The sequence below is a fragment of the Pristiophorus japonicus genome, chromosome 8, assembly GCF_044704955.1.
Source record: "Pristiophorus japonicus isolate sPriJap1 chromosome 8, sPriJap1.hap1, whole genome shotgun sequence".
In the NCBI taxonomy this organism is placed as follows: domain Eukaryota; kingdom Metazoa; phylum Chordata; class Chondrichthyes; family Pristiophoridae; genus Pristiophorus; species Pristiophorus japonicus.
The window spans coordinates 206,361,858-206,379,743 of record NC_091984.1 but is presented as its reverse complement, the minus strand read 5'-3'; the positions used below and the strand labels follow the sequence as shown (position 1 = coordinate 206,379,743).

The following is a 17,886-nucleotide window of genomic DNA, read 5'->3' as shown; positions in this document are numbered from 1 at the left end:
GCCGACTCACTCAATATTTATGCAGAAATGAGAAACACGAGGAAAAGCACTGAAGCATCAGTGGAAGTAACAGGTGGGAAGTTAGTACTGGCACAAAATTGTTGGCCTGCTTATGTCATCAAAACTTTATGAAATGTAGGATAGGTTGTATAAACATATTAAAACCTAGTCTGTGAAGTACTATTGCTAGCAAAAGCCATTGGCATAGTATTCTAGAACACAGTCTTCGACGTCAATAAACTGCCAGATTAATTCTTAGTAAAATGCAAAATTTGTAAGTGACTGAGGAAGTGGTGTATAAGCCATAACATTGTATAATGCCATCTGACTAACCGGTAGTGGCTCCACATATAAAATGAGGAAGTGAAGAGACATCGACAGGCAGATTGAACCCAATAACCAAACGTTTTCCCAAGGTGGCATCTTCAACAATGACTGGTTCTCCGACAAACTGAAGGAATTAAAAAAAGAAAAGGTGATAAAAGTAAACCAGTTGTTCCTAAAAGCAACAATTACTCAAATCCCTTGTTTAAATCTCCCCCAGCCCAGATGCATCATCGAATCTACCAAAAACAAAGCTAGTTTGAAAGGTTAAAACAAAAGTTGATGAATGCTTGGAGCTCTTGGATATGTATATTTAAGTGTTTCCCACTCCCCCCAAAAATTGTGCAGTTTTTCTTAGGCCTCACACTTCAGTTTCTGACTAGGGGAACAAGCTTCTTCCTAGGCTTTTACAAAAGGTCTGTACAAATCTGTTCCAAGGCTTTTGCCAGTGTCACTCCTGAGCTAGCTGCTAGGAGGTGTACAAGTTGACTAACCTTCCAGATTCTGCCATCAACAACCTGCGGAAACGCCTAAACACAGCATGATTCCTTTGTCCCACCACCACCCCCTCACAAACAAACGCAAAACTACTAGCATGGAACATTGTGGTGGGCATAAATCAGCATCTTACTGCTGTATGACACATCAAGTACACCTACTACACAAAAAGATGTACAAGCTTCAACAGTAACATTTATATATATATATATATATATTAAATGTGATGAAATTGGGAAAACAAAGTCCTTCCTACCCCACACTGGCATGAATTAATGATTGAATAACTATTTCTAACATCTGGTACGTGAACCTGGTATTAGCATAAAACTTCACAGCAAGTTGGACAGAGGATTCTCAACAGGAGTCATAACAGTATTTGTGCATTTGAAACTTGTAATGTTTTATGGATATCTCATAACAAACAACCAGCTACATTTGTTTATCCACAGAACAAACCAATCAATTTACAAAAAAGTGTAAGGTATGCCCTTGATGATGATCATTCTTGCCATTTTAATTACGTAAATATATTTTGTTCTGGATGAGCATCAGTAGATTAGTCATCAAAACATCCAGTGCTCAACCATCTGCCTCGCTGTGGCAAGTTGCATACATTTTAATCTAATCATCAGTTATTTTTTCTTGTTCCCACAGCAGAAGTTACAAGCAGAAAGTGCATCATTTCAAGGGACAAGAGAGCAACATTTCTAACCTGTTAAGAGCATTACACATCTCAATGGTCACCAGGACAGAGAGTGCCATAGTCATGGGATAAGGAGATTCAAACATTTGACAGTCAATGCCTTCATAATCTGGGTTTTCGGGATTGCATTGTAAGAAATGGCTCTGTAGCAAAGCAAAGACAAAATATACACAAGCATGAATTACAAACAATTTTAGACTCTAATTCTTCAATGGGTGAGTGCATTATGCTACGAGGTTCTTTTCCATATGGAAAGCGAAGTTCCGGGTTTAGTTTGTAATATGGGTGGAGTTAGTCAATTTTAACAATGGGGACATAGTTGGCCTCAGTGTCCCAAGGCTTGGAGGAAGGGGAAGGAGGAGGAAAATCAGTCGTAGTTTTCTCTCCTGATCAATATCCAGTGACTTATGTTCAGTAGTCTTGTGTCTGAAAGGAGAGCTGACAGCCTGTACTTTGTTGACACAGGAGATCAAGAATGATTTGCTCCATAATAAAAGGAAAATTGAAGGTTCTGCACATCGACTTAATTCTACATTTATATTGTACCATATAATTTTGCTGTTATTCTATTGTCTTCACTTTTGTATCATCAAACATGACTATCTAGACATTTTGTTAAAAACAATTAGCTATTAAATTATTTTAAGCCATTACCTGTTATTACCTAGTTTAGGAAAATACAAAGTTTTGCTTGCTCAGCTAGAAGATGCACAAAGTGGATATGAGATTCCAATCATTAAAAAAAATACTTTGCTAACAAGTAGACATTAGATGACAAAATTCAGGCTCAACTACGATGTACTGCACGGGGTGAAAGCCTGTCAGCACTCACAATCTAGGCTCATACATGAAGAATGGGTCACTTGGGTGAAGTATTGGCAGGTTACCTGCGCCTATGGAACAGTTACACCCACCCCGGTCCACCAATTTCAGTAATAAAGGAGCAATATAAATTTTAAATTACACAATGTCATTGGTAGGACAGGACTTTGCAGATATTAGCACTGCCTGCCTTAGTTTAAGAACAGTAAACTTAGTACTGTACAGGTAGTCAAGGTAAATTACTAGATTTTGGAAACCGCTCTACATACAACAGTTTTAGTTCATTGCCTGGCATTATTTTATCTTGCAGTGTTAAAAGATAGAGAGATTTGCAATTGGGAATGTGTACACTGAAGCGCTTTCATGTTTAAAATGTAACTGAACTAAATGTTACCAGCTGGTAGTAAGTAATTCTGGGTCCATCTTCAGCAGCTATGAACCACCAAGCAGCAGCACCAACTGTAGCAGCTCCGACATAACCTGAAAACAGATGAAAGGATAAATTAATTTTTAATAGTAGCGATACTAGATTTCATACTTAGCTGACATTGTACCAGAGTAGGTACTACATAGCTTATTGCAGACAGTGAGGCCAATGAAGATAGAAGATATCCTGTTTACATTATAGTATCTAGATCCCATCCCTTTGATGGATAACTGCCTGCACAAAAAACTGCTCTACTTAGCTGCTAAATGCACAAAAAGAGAGATCAAATGTGTCTGATTTATGCAGTCAGAGTTGCTAGGCAACCCTAGGTCATAATGAAATCATACAGGCTCCGAATGAAAACTTTCACAGCGCTTTTTCATATTGGTAAGGAATCTACACTGGATTGAATCTGCTCTGGCGTAGAATCCCCATGAAGCCCCCTTACATTACAAGCTTTGTAATGTAAGCACATCTCTAGAGAAAGACCAAATAAAATCATCCCCGTTGCAGGAAGGTGATCACTATTACGATTATATTTTGTTCATAACGAAACAGATTTAAAATAACTTTCTTTTGTACAAGGGGAAAGACAGAAAGACATTCTACAAGGCACTTAGTCACATAAGCTTCAAATATAGAAAACCGGAATGAAAGTATATTCGCTTTTTTGAAAAAAAGCACTCAAAGCTTCTCAAACCTAAATATTTAAGTTTATACTGAGGTGAGGAACGTACAGTGCACCCTCACAGTTAAACCCAAAAGGTGGCTGAAGAATACATCTTGCAGAAGCTCTTACTGCCTCTCTAATATGAGTACTCACATCCGATAGCCATATAGCGGAAGAAGAGCCAGCCGCTGATCAGGGGTTCCTTCGGACTGCGCGGTGCTTTGTCCATTATGTCCAGATCAGGTGGATTGAAGCCTAGTGCTGTGGCAGGCAGTCCATCTGTCACCAGGTTCACCCACAGGAGCTGTACAGGGATCAAAGCCTCAGGAAAGCCCACAGCTGCTGTTAGGAAAATGCTGAGGGGAGAAGGAAAAAAAAACACGATCAGTTTTACTTTCTATTAGTAAAGTGTTACATGCAAAATAAGATGCTGGACTGAAATGGTCCAAAAAGCACCATGGCAGAAAAGTTAGCAAACAGGATAATTGCTCAGCAATAGGGGAATCTTCAAATACGAGATGCTAGAAAACAAAGGTAGATACATTCTTACAAAATAGAAACATAGGTACATCAAAATATAAGAGTGTTGTGGATAAGAGTACCAGAATTGTTATAATTCCATTTCCACCGTTATGCTTAGGTCCTTGCTCTCAATTCAAGAAGAGATACATTTATGAAGGAGGGCAACCAAGCATGACTACCTGAAAGACTCCCCCTTACTGGGAATACAGAATAACTCAGCAGAATGCCAACATTTTCAATGCATTTTCACAGTGCTTGGAAGGGCTCTCTATGTCCAAATACAGTACTTTGTACCTAACTCTATCCATTTCAAATGCTGCAATTTGGAATCTAGCCCAGCAAAATAAATCAGCATTATGCAAACTTTCCCTCAAATCATTGTTTGGGAAAATTAGGAACAGCACCAGAACACATGGATGTTCTGGAGATTGTGTTGAGGCAAAATCCATATGGATAGAGTTAAGGAAAAGAAAGGAGAATTATACAATTTCTTGGTGTGCAAACAGTGGAGATGAGAGATTCAGATGAGATATACAAGAACAGGCCAGTAATATTGGGACATTTTAACTATTCGAAAATAGACTGGAATAAAAAGATATTGTATGTGGCTTGCCTCTTCAGAATGCAGCCAGGACTGCTTCCCAGACCAGTTGATTTCTAGTCCAACAAGAAAAGAAGCATTGTTTGATTTAGTTCTGGGAACTGAAATGGGGCAAATAACTGATGAGAAAGTTGGGAAATAATGACCATAACATGATCAGGTTCAAAGTGAAAACAAGGGATAAGGAAGAGTGGAAAATAAGGGTGCTGGACTAAAATGGTCCAAAAAGCACTGTGGCCCAAATTAAATGGGCAGAAAAGTTAGCAAACAGGATAGTTGCTCAGCAATAGGGAATCTTCAAATATGAGATGCTAGAAAACAAAGTAGATATATTCTCTCAAAATGGAAAAATAAGTACATCAAAATACAAGAATTCTATGGATAAAGAGAGGCATTAAAACTAAACAAATTTAAAATGGAAACAAAGGCACAAAAGTCAATGGTGGGTGCTTAAGAGGACAGAGTTCTCGGACCGCAGTGTTCTCGGAGGGACGTAGGAGGTTAGAGATGGGGAGGGGAAAGGCCTTGCGGGGATTTAAAGACAAGGATGAAGATTTTAAATTTGAGTTGTCGGTGGACTGTGAGCCATTGTAGATCAACAAGCACAGAGGTGATGGATGAGCCGGACTTGGTGCAGGTTAGGATGCGGGCAGCAGAATTTTGGACAAGCTCAAGTTTATACAGGGTGGAGGATGGGAGGTCAGCCAGGAGAGAACTGGAATAGTCACGGCTGGAAGTAAAAAAAGCAAGGATGAGGCAAGGGAACAGATGGCAAAGAATTTCACTGACATCTGAAGCAACACAAGACATACATATTTTTCGTTCCAAAGGTGAAACACTTCATCATAAAAGGAATAGTATGTTATTGACATACAATAAGCAGCTGCTTACAAATTTGGCTTAGAAATTTTTGAGATGCAAAGTTGTTATGAGTGAGGATCTCCAGGCATTAGGGAGCTTTGGAATTTTTATTATATTAATGACTTGAAGCAGGACTCATTAAATAAAATCTAAGCTAAAAAAGAGGAAATATGCAATCAGATTCATTAGATCTTTCACACAACTGGGCCAATGGTTGACAGGTGTGAAATAATGCTTCCCCAATGACTCATTTACAGGTACGGTACCATAGTGGTTATTACTGGATTAGTAATCCAGAGGCCTGGACTAATGATCTGGAGACAGGGGTTCAAATCCCAGCACTGCAGCTGGGGAATTTAAATTAAGTTCATTAAATAAATCTGGAATAAAAAGCTAGCATCAGTAATGGTGACCATGAAACTACTGGATTGTCGCAATCTGGTTCACTAATGTCCTTCAGGGAAGGAAATCTGCTATCCTTACCTGGTCTGGCCTACATGGTCTGGACGCCAATCCCAAAGCAATGTGCTTGACTTTGGTCTTCCCCAATATTTTGTTGCAGGAAATTTCTACTCATCCAGCACTGGATATCGGACAAGCAGTGTGACAATGTAGAGACAGTGGAGGGGTTGACAGAGATGTTGGAGAGGTAGAACTGGGTGTCAAAGGCTGCAGACAAGTTGAAAAGGACGAGCACGAATAGTTTACCACTTTCACAGTCACACTGGATTTCATTTGTGACTAGGATAAGAGCCGTTTCGGTACTGTGGCAGGTGTGGAAATCTGTACAACTTACAAAAAGGTTGATTTGCCATTGTGTAAGCCATTTGTCTGATCAAATTAACACACTACTTTCTGAAGTTGTGCTCACCCAATCACAGGAATATATTATTGTCCTTGGAGAGAATACAAGAGACAAAGACTGAAGACAATTCGATGGCATCAGAATTTGCATTCCCAACAATTTAAAGAAGTTGGCTTCTTTTCATTGGAAATGGGGAGACTTTTGAGATGAGCTAATTGATATTTAAGATTGTGAAGCAAACTGAAAATTGATCTGGTAATTATCTTCACTGTGGCAAATGTCTCAAGGACTAAGGAGCAAAAATAGAGTTAAAATAAATGAGGAAGTGAAGTTGTGAAATAGGTTAGTTGGGGAAGGGCACTGAACCAGATTATAGAAATAAGCTCAACACAGTGAACTGCAAACTTGAAAGAGGGTAAAGGGTATGGTGAGAAGGCAGGTTCATGGGTTTGGTTATTAGGCTTCTTGGACCCAGTGCTTTTTGCCTCTTCCTAAGATTATATTCCACCTAGCACCCTAGATGAGAACTGGTTAAATTCAGATTAGTTAGTTTTGCGACTTCAGTACAAATGCATACGCTGATTCCACAATACTAGTAACTGCTATTTCAAACGGTTTGCACTCAAACTTAATTTATAAGATTCAGAAATATTGATTGAATTATTAGCTTTTCAATGTGTTCTTTTCATTGACAGGAATGATTAATCAAAACTGTGAGTGATGATTCCAGGACCTCTGACTTACCAGACCACTTCTCCAACATTGGAAGAGATGAGGTAGCGAATAAATTGTTTCATGTTGTTGTAGATAGCACGGCCTTCCTCCACGGCTGCTACGATTGTGGAGAAGTTGTCATCAGCCAGCACCATTTCAGAGGCAGATTTTGCTACAGCAGTACCAGATCCCATGGCAATTCCAATCTCTGCCTTCTTTAGGGCAGGAGCATCATTCACACCGTCACCAGTCTAAAGACCAGAAAAAAGACCAATGATACCTTACTGGGTATACAAAAATAGTTGAATTCAAGAAAATTACTTTTTGCAATACTTAACAAGGTTCACTGGTTGAAAATTTTCCAGAAGGACCCTAAAAGACAGATAGGGCTGATTATTAGAAGGTGGCTTTCTACTAGGGTTCAAGTACTTGAAAGACCAAAATATCGTGAGCAAACAGGATATAGAAATAAATAGAACATTATTCCCTTCATTTCAATTTGGCCAAAGATCACTTAATGGTAATGAAAACAATTTGCTAACAAGCAAAGAATGTTTATGCTAATGTATAATAAATCAAACTGAATGTTAACCTATTTTTATAACTTTTTTTTTTAAAGTGCAATTCAGTGGCAGTCAACAGTCAACCAGCTACAAGTGGGTCCCTGACTAGGTGTTAATTATTGTGGCTGACCAGTGGCAACTCGTGTGTTTCTGAAGGATATATATTAGAGGGATATCTGCAGAAGCACAGAGCTGGAAGAAGTGGAGCAAGACTTTAAAATACAGCAATTTGGTGAGTGGGAATTCAGTGTATAGGGGGAAGGAGATGCCAAGTAATTTAAACCAAGTGGCAACAGTAAATAATAATATATAAATAATCTGAGTAATTAATTAGATCCAAGAGGATAAAATTAAAATTAAGTAGAGGATACCAACTTTAAAGTAATCTAAATTGTATTAAATAAAAATCTGATCTCCTTAAATAACAAATAGGAGTTAAGGGGATAACATACACATACACAAATAAAACATGAGACAATATGTACATAATGCAAGAAGTTATGGGTCAGCTAAGTCCCATTGCCTGCAATTCCTGTGCAATGTGGGAACTTCATGACGTTTCACATGTCCGGGATAACCACGTGTGCAGGAAGTGCTTCCAATTACTCGAACAAGCTCAGGGTTTCTGCTCTTGAAGTAGCTGGAGTCACCGCAGGGCATACAGGAGGTAGTTGCCCCGCAGCTATAGTGCTTTCAGGAGGATAGCAAGTGGATGGTCAGCTGGCAGGGTAGGAAGAGGTAGACAATGCAGGAATCCTCCGGGAGTGTGGCACTCTCAAAGCAGTTTTCAGTGCTGAATACTGGTGAGCGTGACAACCCCTCAGGGGAATGTAGTCTAAAGTACATCCATGGCACCGTCACGGGTGTAGAGCAATGTGTAAAATGCAGTGGTCATAGGGGATAGACTGCTGACGCAAGTCTCCCATGGTGTGTTGCCAGGGTAAAGGACATCACCGAGCAGATGCAGAACTTTGCGTGTTGCGGGAGAAGGGGAACAACCAGAGATCGTGATTTATGTTGGAACCAATGACATGGGTAGGAAAAGGGTCGAGATCCTCCAAACAGAATTTCAGGAGCTAGGGAGAAAGTGGAAGAGGAGTACCCCAAAAGTAGTAATCTCTGGATTACTCCCAGTATCACCTGTTAGTGAGTAAAGGAGCAGCAAGATAATACAGGTTAATGCATGGCTGGAAAAATGGCTCGGGAGGGAGGGCTTCAGATTCCTGGGGCATTGGGACCAGTTCTGTGGCAGGAGGGACCTGCACAAGATGGACAGGTTGCACCTCAACAAGGTTGAGACCAATGTTCTCGTAGGGAGGTTAGTGCTGTGGGGGAAGGGCAGCAGGATGAAGCATTAGAAAGGAGATACAAGATGCAGAAGATTGGAAGAGACAAAGAGCATTAGATTAAAGAGTAGTTGAAAGATAGGAAGATAGGATGATCAGATGTGGGGGGGGGGGGGGTTTGTTGTTGTGAGGCAGACTAAGATAGGTTTAGAGTTCATGTGCGTAAATACACCAAACATGATAAATTAGGTTGGAGAGTTACAGGCACAAGTAGTCACATGGTGCTGGTGGTGGGTAGGGAGAGAAAGGAGAGAGAGAATTCCTGAAACGTGTACAGGAGAACTTTCTGGATGAGTATGTTTCCAGCCCAATGAGGAAGGAAGCAGTGCTGGATCCCATTCTAGGGAATGAAGTGGGGCAGGTGGAGCATGTTCCAGAGGAGGAGCATTTGGAAAACAGGGATTACAATATTAGGTTTAGAGTCGTTATGGAAAAGGACAAGGAAAATCAAATATAAAATACTCAAATGGAGGGGAGCTAATTTTAGTGTGTTGAAAAGGGATCTTTTGAAAAGTGGATTGAAATCAAAGATCGACAGGTAAAACAGTAAATGAGAATAGAAGGCCTTCAAAGAGGAGATAGTTTGAGTACAGACTAGACACATTCCTATGAGGGGAAAAGGAACGGCATTTATAAGTGGAGCTCCCTGGATGACTAAAAAGAGAGATTAAAATGCAACATAAAAAAGGAGGCTTAAGATAATGTCAGGTTTATAATTCAGTGGAGAGTTAAGCTAAATACAAAAAGTACAGGGCAGATCGGAAAAAAGAAATGAGGGGCAAAGAGTGTGCATGGGAATAGATTAGCAGGTAACATAAAAGGGAACCCAAAAGTCTTCTATAAATATATAAACAGCAAAAAGGATAGTCAAAAAAAAAAAGGTAGGGCCAATTAGGGACCAAAAAGAGCTTGTGGCAGCAGAGGGCATGGCTGAGGTACTAAATGAGGACTTTGCATCTCTTCACTAAAGATGCTGCTGCCAATGTCTCAATAAAAGGAAGTAGCGGTTAAACCGCTCTTATCCGGCACCCTCGGGACCTGGCCTGAGAATTTACCTGACGACAGGAGGTCAGCATTTCAGACCCAAGCTTCAGTCGGTCCGGAGGCAGCGGGGGGGGGGGGAAAAGAGGTGGAGCTGCAGCAAGAGGCCGGGTGACTTCTACGGCTCCTTTGCGTCGCCCGACTGCTCCCGCCCTCAGCGTGCCACGGCACAGCTGGACTGCACCTGGGCGGTGGACACGCAGGACAGCCGACGCATCGGGCTGCAGCTCGGCCTACAGCGACAGGGTGCGTGTGAAGGACGGGGCGGCCCAGGAGCGCGGCAGGCTGCTGCAAACCCTCTCCTTCCGCGACAACGGTCGCCCCGTCACCCTCGAGTCCTCCCGGGGTCAGATCGCCGTCTCCTACCACACCGAGCCCAGCAGCACCGGTCACCGCTTCAACGCCACCTGCCAGGTGAAAGACGACTGCCTCCCGCGGGAGCGGCAACGATGGGGGCTGCTTCGCCGACGCGCAGCAGCGGGTGGTGACACTGCCTGGACGGCAAGGCCGAGGAGAGCTGCGCGGCCTGCCAGAAGGACGAGTACCCGTGCGGGGGCACCAGCGGCATGTGCTACCCGCCGGCAGACCGCTGCAACAACCAGAAGAACTGCCCCGACGGCTCAGACGAGAAGAACTGCTTTTCCTGCCAGTCGGGGAACTTCCACTGCGGCACCAAGATCAGAATCTTCGAGCAGTGGCGGTGTGACAGGCAGGAGGATTGCCAGGACGAAGCTGGGCCAGAAATTCGGCTGGCCTTAGGACGCAGCGTACCGACCCGGCCTCAGAGGGAGCACCGGAGGCGGCAGGGAGATGAGGAGCGGCCAGCCCCAGGACACAGTGAGGGTCGCTACCCCACCCCCCACTGCCAGGAATAATGCTGGACGAGGGTGGTAGCCGGATAAAAAAAGAGTAACGGATTTGAGAGATTCAACTTGTAGTAGAGAAATTGGATAGGTTAAAAATAGATAGGAGGTGGTACGCTCAAATTAGAAAAGTCACCCAGTCCATATGGGATGCATCCTAGGTTGCAGAGAGGAGCAAGGGTGGCAATGGCAGAGGCTCTGACTGTTCTGTATTGTCCATGTACATTAAATGTATAGTTACAATGGTGCGCCACAAGGGGCGCTGTGGTGGGAGACCCGAAAGTACCTGCGAGACAGAGTATAAAAGGCTGCCCACCACACCTGAGGGGCACTCTGGAGTTACACAATAAAGGGCCACGGTCACAGGAGTTACAACACCACCAGACTGTGTGGAGTCAGTGATTTGAGTGCTACATACATCACAAATTGGCAACGAGGACACGGACGAGCTCTTCACGCAACCATGGCTACTTTGGGCACGCTAAAGGATTTCACAGAGGGTAATGACTGGGATACCTTTACAAAAAGGCTCGAGTACTATTTTATAGCAAACAACCTGACACGGAACACGAACGCACTGAGAGAGAAGCGTACGGCGATATTGCTGTCCAGTTGTGGTGATGAGGTTTACCATCTAGTCAGGGATTTGCTGGCACCCACGAGCGCCAAGGACAAGTCATATGAGCAGCTGATTGAACTCATTCGTAACCAACTGAAACCGAAGGAGAGCATCCTCATGGCCAGGCACAAATTCTACCACCACTGCAGACCTGAGGACCATGATGTCACAAAATATGCTGCGGTCAACAGGAGACTTGCGCGCTGTGTGATTTTGGCACACGCCTTAACGAGGCGTTGCGAGACATCTTTATGGGGATTGGCCATGAGGGTCTCCTTCACAAGCTGCTATCTACTGAACCTACAGTCAGCCTGCAATAAGCCATCAACATCAGCCGGGCATTTATGACCTCGACCCGCAGCACCAAGCAGATGATCCACACGGTCTCGAACCCGGCAGGTACTATTCACGGACAAAACTGCAGAACGTGGCTCTGCCCAGGGCAGAGAGCACGGACCTCAGGGTCCTGGAACTCAAGAGTCCGCCGAGGGAGGCTAATCGAGTAGCACCATGCTGGCGCTGAGGAGGAAGCCATGGGACTCACCGGTGCAGGTTTGTGGAGTATACGTGCAATACCTGCCACACGAAAGGCCACTTTTAGCGTATGTGCAAAAGAAACACGACTCACCATGTGGCTGAGGAGATGGTAGATGATCTGCTATCCAGTGAGGAGCATTGCAGTTTGGCTTGACGGGCAGCCCAGCCCCAGGTAGAAGATGAGGCGTTTGGACTGTATACTTGTACTGACGATTCGGCCTCAGTGATTATGGAAGTCAAGATTAACGGAGTCCCAGTGAGTATGGAAGTGGACACGGGGTCGGGTCAGTCGCTGATGAGTCAGGAAACTTTTGATAAACTGTGGATTAACCCAGCTGCACGACCCAAGCTGGTCCCGGTCACTGCGAAGCCGTGTACCTACACCAAGGAACTGATACCTGTTCTTGGCAGAGCGGATGTGCAGGTATCTCACGGGGGCGAGACGCACGGTTTACCTTTGTGGATCATTGCAGGCGATGGGCCGATGCTAATCGGCAGGAGATGGATGGGGAAGGTCCGTGGGAGCTGGGAAGACTTCATTCCTCCACAGACCGCTGTCCCCCGTGTTCACAGGCAGAGCAGGCCTCCACCTTCGGATCGGATGGCAGCGAAGGAAGCGTGTGTGGGGTTCGGCAGTGCAGCGACAGCCATCGACTCTCCCCTGCAAAGTCCGAGAGTGAGAAAGAGGCGCTGGAACCAGCAGCAGCGCCGACCGAGCTGGAGAAGAGAGAAGGGCTTCGATGGGCTGCTCCAGCAGGCACCGTCGGCCCGCAGGCAGAGGCGGCCGTTCGCGGGGCTTGCAGCGGGAGGAGCGGTGAATCGGCAGTTTCGGGAGCGGGACTCACTCGGCGACATAGTGAGGGCCGGTGCTCCGAGGAGTGGGGCTCGTCCAGGATCGGCTGCGGCAGTGAGGAGGTCGGCTCCGGAGGACGTGTGTGTGTGAGGCGGCTCCCGGTACACAAAGGTCAGCTGCGTGGTGTGCTCCGGAGGATGCGGGGGCCGGTGTGTTCAGAGTCTCTCTCTCTCTATAGAGAGAGAGAGAGAGAGAGAGAGAGAGAGAGAGAGAGAGAGAGAGAGAGAGAGAGAGAGAGAGAGAGCAGCAGCACAGCGAGCCTCGTGGCAGCAGAGTTCTGCAGAGAGAGGCAGGCAGACAACCAGAGCACCTAAAATGGCGGTGCCCAGTAGAAACCTTGTGGGAAAAACAAAATGGCGTCTTAAAAGGGAAATGTACCCGGAATCTTAAAGGGGCCTTACACCGTTGGCAGTCCCCACAAAGAGACTTTTGTAAGGGCAAGAGTGAGTCAAAAATGATTACTGTGATTTGTATGACGACGTGATTTATGACGAGTTAATATTTTGATGCTAAAATGATTGATATGATTGATGGAGAGTTAATATCACAATGCACAGTTAAAAGGGTTAATGAATCTGTGACTAACATGACTAATGGATTAATGCGATTTCTGATTTTGTGTGATTTATGCAATTGTTCAGCGGCTGCAGACAAGCCGCAACGGCAACTATTTTCTGAGAACAGAGGCAACGCACTAGTTGCGATAGCCTGTCTCAGCACAGCCCATTACCTCGGGCAAAAAGGGGCAGTATGCCGCCACCATACCTCACCCAGTGGAGCTGGGATTTAATAACCGTTCAGTGTACCTGCAACTTTTTGATATAACTCTTCAACGCATCTATATGTATCATACAAATGTACTGTCTATATGTACCTGCTTTCTACTGGAGATTATGTTTGTGTACTTGTATCATCCATGTAAGGACTGCAAATGCCACATGCTGGCACCGGATCGCAAGCATAATCTTTACATGGGGGGGGGGGGGGGTGAGAAAAAAAAGAGAAGAGAGGGAAGTGGATGGTCATGGACTCACACTCACAAATTAACCAGGACGAACAAGGCCAAGGTTACCGGCAATTTGCTTTTGGAACTGGGGGCGGGCGGGGGGCAGGGAGGAGGGAGGAGGAGTGAGATGTTATGTATTGTCCGTGTACATTAAATGTATAGTTACAATGGTGCGCCACAAGGGGCACTGTGGTGGGAGACCCGAAAGTACCTGCGAGACAGAGTATAAAAGGCTGCCCACCACACCTGAGGGGCACTCTGGAGTTACACAATAAAGGACCAAGGTCACAGCAGCTACTATAACACCAGACTGTGTGGAGTCAGTGATTTGAGTGCTACATACATCACACTGACCACCATCTTTCCAATCCTTCTTAGATATGGGGTGGTGCCAGAGGAGTGGAGGATTTCAAATGTTACAAAAAAAAAGACTTGCATTTATATAGCACCTTTCACAATCTCGGGACGTCCCAAAGTGCTTTACAGGCAATGAAGTACTGTTGCAATGTTTGAACCGAAGAAAAAAAAGGAGCATAATAAACCCAGCAATTATAGGCCAGTCAGCCCAGCATTGGTAGTGGGGAAACTTTAAGACATGAATTAATTGGCACTTGAAAGGATTTGTTAAATGCAAATCGTGTTTGACTAACTTGATTGATGAAATAACAGAAAGGGTTGATGAAGGCCACGTGGTTAATGTATATATGGACTTTCAAAAGGCCTTTGATAAAGTACCACTTGTTAGCAAAATTGAAGCCCATGGGATTAAAGGGGTAGTGGGTGCGTGGATCCAAAATTGGCTAAGAAACAGAAAGCAGAGAGTAGAGGTGAAGGGTTGTTTTTCAGACTGAAGGGAGGTATACAGTGGTGTCCCGCTGTCATTTTGGTAGGATGAATGAGGAGAGGCAATATAAACTAATTTTAAAGTGGGTATAGGAACAGAGACCTGGGGGTCTATGTACACAAGTCTTTAAAAATGGCAGGATAAGTCAAGAAGGTTGTTTAAAAAGGCAAATGGGATACTTGGCTTTATTAATATAGGCATAGAGTACAAAAGCAAGGAATTATGTGAAACCTTTATAAAAACACTGGTTAGTCCCTAGCTGGAGTATTGTGGCCAATTCTGGGCACCACACTTAAGGATGTCATGGCCTTGAGAGGGTGAAGAGGAGATTTACTCGAATGGTACCAGGGATGAAAGACTTGAGCTACATGGAGTAACTGGGGTTATTCTCCTTTATTCCCACATTACAACAGTGACTACAATCCAAAAATACTTAATTGACTGAAAGTGCTTTGAGACGTCCAGTGGTCGTGAAAGGCACTATATAAATGCAAGTCTGTCTTTCTTCTTCCTTAGAGCAGAGCAGTTAAGGGGAGATTTGATAATGGTGTTCAAAATCATGAAGGGGTTTGATTGAGTAAATAAGGAGAAACTACTTTCAGTAGCAGAAAGATCAGTGACCAGAGACACAGATTTAAGATAATTAGCAAAGAAAACCCCATAGGCAACAGGACGGAATTAAAAAAAAACACAGCAAGCTTTTGTGATCTGGAATGGACTGCCTGAAAGGGTGGAAGCAGATGCAATAATAATTTTCAAAAGCGAATTGGATAAATACTTGAAGTGGAGAAACTTGTAGGGCTATGGGGAAAGGGCAGGAGTATACTAATTGGATAACATTTTCAAAGAGCTGGCACAGACACGTGGGCCGAATGGACTCCTCCTGTTCTGTATCATTCGACAAAGATTAACATTTGCCCCTTTAAGACAGATGCCATCACAACAAATATTTTCCTCTCAAAAAGCCAACTTGCCCTAGGGTTACTATTTACTTCTTTTCCTTCAGAAACGGTGTTCAATTTTGAATGAAAATAAAGCACACTACCAGATTAGATACAAGGGCAAAAGGAGATGAAAAAGAATTAATTCAGACACAGGCAACTCTTGAGGTTTTGTATATTTATGGAGTTTCTTTCCTCCCCAGTTATAGTAAATATATACCACAGGATTCTAAGAAATATAAAAAGGTAGACTTTCAGCTCGTCGTCAAGAGTGCAAAAATGGTGTTGAGGATATACTGACCATTACAGAAAAGCAACAGAAATTAAAATTGGATGGTTTATATAATGGACAGCGAACCACAAGATCAGTTTTACACTGGGGGGGGGTTGAGAATTGATCCCATAGGGACTAGCCAGATGTCAAGTGGTCAATAACCGAGGCGTGGGAATTTAGAAAAAGATTTGGAGGAGGCACTGAGATAAGCCTGACTGACTTATGCTGAAGTGTTCCGCCCCCTACCGAAGGCATGTCTGGCTTTCAACCCAGTGCCCTGAATAAGGAGCTATGTTTGTGAACCCTGTCCCAACACTATGCTACAGCAAGCTGATGCAGCAATACATTGCACTCTTCAGCATTTAGTAGAAGGAATTGCTCAATGGCCAATTATATTATTTTTAAAGCACATAATTAATCTTGGTGACAGCTTTGCATCAGTGACTGATCGGTTGCAACATTTACAACTTCCCCACACCCATCAACAGCAACTGACGCTTTTAAGGAACAGGGAAAATAAGTTCTAAAACAGCCATTAGTATTTACTGTGCTTTACAAATAATGCTAGAATATGAAAACGATGATTAGGCTTTAACATGGAAAGGTAGCAAAATTAAGCACAATTAAATATACCATTACTTGACATGCAACAAGTCTTGAAAACTCCCCCACCCCCTTTCCACCAAATTTCTCCTGAAGACATTGAGTTCTTATTGAAATAAGGCCCCAAGGATGCTAGGCACCCCCAGCAATTCATCCAAAAGGCTGTTTTTTTTTTTAAACTTAAGAGTTGAGCCTAGATTGCAAGTGTTTGCTGTTTTATCAAGTGGGCATCAAAGCCGAGCCCAATTGTGTCTTCACCTGATGGCTAGACATGGAAACTTTCAGCAAGAGTGCCTGCTTGGTGATCAGGAATGAGAACGTTGGCTGAATTTCTCTTCCCTAATCCTGTGGCACTGAGGCTAATTGCAGCACCACTCAATATACACAGACCCAGGATCTTTTGGTCTTTGTGGTTCAGCCACTCACCGACAACTAGCTGAGTCATCAGGAAGCCCACAATTTAATAACCTCAACACAACTTGAATTAAACAAATGCACTTATACATCAAATTGAGTGGCTAATTTTACACCTAGTGTAGAAAATGTATTATTATTCTGATGAAAGAAGCCTTTTTGTGTTAATGGAAATGTTTGATAAAGCTTATTTAAGGAGGAAAAGCAACACCTCATTTTCATGATAATTGCAAGTTATTATGCATTTTAATGCAATAAACATCAATTGTGGTGAGTCTGGGTAATGTGTTTATAAATGCATTCTTCACCCCATGAAGACAGTCGCCCTTTAAGCTGTTTGCCTACAAGGAAAATATCAACCCGTGGAATCAGGCATAGAATCACTTTAGCCAGAACTGAACAAAGTTTAAAAAAAAACAAGTAAAGCACCCAAAGCAAGTGTGACTGAAGTACTTCAAAAACCCGTGTTCCTACCATAGCTGTGATTTCGTCAAACGCTTGCAAAAACTCCACGATCTTAGACTTATGGGAAGGTTCTACTCGAGCAAAGCAGCGAGCATTCAAACAGGCCTCTCTCTGTTCTGCTGGGGGAAGTTCATCAAACTCACGGCCCGTGAAAGCTTTCTTATCGACATCTTCTCGCTCCCCAAAGATACCAATACGACGGCAAATGGCGACAGCGGTGCCCTTGTTATCACCGGTGATCATGATGACACGGATGCCAGCATGCCTGCACATCTTGATTGAAGCAGCTACCTCGGTTCTCGGTGGATCGAGCATACCAACACATCCAACAAACGTCAGGTCATTCTGGAATGGGAGACAAGTGTTGTCATTTTACAAAACATTCTGCTACACTTCCACAGAGATTACCAACATTGCATATTGGTAACTTTACGATGTTCAAACTAAGGGAATGTTTTGATAAATGTACTTTAACTCCTATTATAGGCATACTGAGGCCAACTGGATTCCCAATGTGTTTCTACCCGAGGAAGGCCTAGCTTAACGCAAAGTCATTTTTGAACTTGT

At 43.5% G+C, this 17,886-nt stretch overlaps 1 protein-coding gene across 2 annotated transcripts in view; it reads right to left on the bottom strand.

The window, feature by feature from the left end:
• Positions 1 to 17,886, bottom strand: part of LOC139268952 (sarcoplasmic/endoplasmic reticulum calcium ATPase 2) — a 111,028-nt gene that overhangs the window by 5,841 nt on the left and 87,301 nt on the right. For both annotated transcript variants that reach the window (XM_070887837.1, XM_070887836.1), the window contains exons 14-19: positions 17,329 to 17,664; positions 6,981 to 7,201; positions 3,601 to 3,803; positions 2,745 to 2,830; positions 1,538 to 1,671; positions 334 to 451 (exon numbers count right to left, since the gene is read on the bottom strand). In XM_070887837.1, the coding sequence (XP_070743938.1) occupies positions 334 to 451; positions 1,538 to 1,671; positions 2,745 to 2,830; positions 3,601 to 3,803; positions 6,981 to 7,201; positions 17,329 to 17,664 (1,098 nt within the window). The remainder of the gene's footprint in view (positions 1 to 333; positions 452 to 1,537; positions 1,672 to 2,744; positions 2,831 to 3,600; positions 3,804 to 6,980; positions 7,202 to 17,328; positions 17,665 to 17,886) is intronic.